At 65.6% G+C, this 1,796-nt stretch overlaps 1 protein-coding gene across 3 annotated transcripts in view; it reads left to right on the top strand.

Annotated features, from left to right (window-relative positions):
- Positions 1 to 1,711, top strand: part of TBXA2R (thromboxane A2 receptor) — a 6,188-nt gene extending 4,477 nt beyond the window's left edge. For 2 of the 3 annotated variants that reach the window (XM_035893004.1, XM_035893003.1), the window contains exons 3-4: positions 250 to 877; positions 1,340 to 1,711. In XM_035893004.1, coding sequence (XP_035748897.1) covers positions 250 to 877; positions 1,340 to 1,609 — 898 coding nt within the window. In that variant the 3' untranslated portion in view covers positions 1,610 to 1,711. Of the gene's footprint in view, positions 1 to 6; positions 878 to 1,339 lie in introns of those variants that run through there. The other variant, XM_009637446.2, reaches the window with a different exon arrangement.
- The last annotated feature ends 85 nt before the right edge of the window (positions 1,712 to 1,796 follow it).

Here is a 1,796-nt window from a genome sequence, read left to right as displayed (position 1 = left end):
CAGGGAGCGCAGGCCATGGAGCTGAGCCAGGAGGGTGCCTGAAGCCGCCAGGAGGAGCGGGATGGGGTGGGAGGATATGGAGGCCCCCAACAGCAGCACAGCTGGACAGTCAGACTCGTGCTTCGGGGCGTTCAACGCCAGTGCTGGTCACAGCAACGTGCGGAACAGCATCACCTCGCCCTGGTTCTCCACCGCCTTCGGCCTCATCGGCCTCTGCTCCAACCTCTTTGCTCTCTGTGTCCTGCACAGCTCCTCCCGCAAGCTGTCCAGCCGGGCCCGCTCCTCCTTCCTCGTCTTCCTCTGCGGGCTGGTGGTCACAGACTTCATGGGGCTGCTGGTGACGGCCTCGATCATCATCCCCTATCACTTCATCAAGTTTGCCTGGGCCAAGGTGGACCCTGGCTGCCACCTCTGCAACTTCCTCGGCTTCTCCATGGTCTTCTTTGGGCAGTGCCCGCTGCTGCTGGGGGCCACCATGGCTGGCGAGAGGTTCTTCGGCATCAACCACCCCTTCTCCCGCTCCACCAGCATCTCCAAGCGCCGCGCCTGGTCCATCGTGGGGCTGGTGTGGGGCTTCTCCTGCCTGCTGGGGCTGCTGCCGGTGCTGGGGCTGGGGCGGTACACGCTGCAGTACCCCGGCTCTTGGTGCTTCCTCACCCTCCTGCCCGACACTGGCAACGTCATCTTCTGCCTGCTCTTCGCCCTTCTGGGCATCTTCTCCGTGCTGCTCTCCTTCATCTTCAACACCGTCAGCGTGGTGACACTCTGCCGTGTCTACCACGACCGGGAGGCGGTGCAGCGGCGCCGGGACAGCGGGGGGGAGAGGCAGCTCGTGGGCATCATGATCATTGCCACCATCTGCTGGATGCCCCTCCTGGTGAGGACCTGGGTCTCGGTGTGTTTTCCCCCATGCTCCTGCTGAGGTCCCGGGTCTTTGTGTCCCCCCTCTGCCACCATGTCCCTCCTGGGTTGTGTTTCCACCATGTCCCCGCTGGTGAGGACCCAGCCCTCGGTGTGCCGTGTCCCCCCGTGTCCCCGCTGGTGAGGTCCCAGGGATGGGGATGTCCCTCCTGGTGAGACCCTGGGTCTTGGTGTGTCCCCCCCTGCTCTGCGCCCTGGGTTGGCACCTGGGTGATGGCTCTGGGCTCAGCACCGCTCACAGGCACAGCGGGTGCTCCCTGGTAGCAGGTGCCCCAAACCAGACTGGGACCCCTCTCAAACCGGTTCGATGCCCAGCCTGGGCCCTCATCATCTCCCCACACACACCCTGGGGCAGCTCAGGGCCTCTGCATGGACCCCACCCCCCCCTGCTGACACCTTGTCCCCTTCGCCCCGGCAGATCTTCATCGTCCAGCCTGTCCTGCAGCAGCTGCCGGCCAGCGGCCAGGTCCAGGTGCTGCCCATGGAGACCCAGAAGATGCTGCTCATCTACATCCGCATGGTCACCTGGAACCAGATCCTGGACCCCTGGGTCTACATCCTCTTCCGACGGGCCGTGCTGCAGCGCATCCCCCCCAGCCTGCGCTCCCGCCCCTCCATCCTCTCTCTCTACCCCGTCCTCAACCCCTCCCTGCGCCGCAAGCTCACCGCTGACTCTGTCCTGCAGTAGTGGCCCCCCGGGACAGGCACCGAGGGGGGGGACACCAGGCATCCTCCCCATCCCACCCCCCCAGGTTCATTAATTGTCCCCATCACCTGCATCTGTGGGCTCTCCCACCCTCCCCCAGCCCAGTACCCGAGGGGGTGGCAGGGGGCACAAGGCAGCTCCCCCCTCCCCGTCCCCCTCTGAGTGACAT

The sequence above is a fragment of the Egretta garzetta genome, unplaced genomic scaffold (genome assembly GCF_000687185.1).
Source record: "Egretta garzetta isolate BGI_Z169 unplaced genomic scaffold, ASM68718v1 scaffold564, whole genome shotgun sequence".
In the NCBI taxonomy this organism is placed as follows: Eukaryota; Metazoa; Chordata; class Aves; order Pelecaniformes; family Ardeidae; genus Egretta; species Egretta garzetta.
Note: the sequence above shows the minus strand (reverse complement) of the source record. Positions and strands in the feature narration are given on the sequence as shown.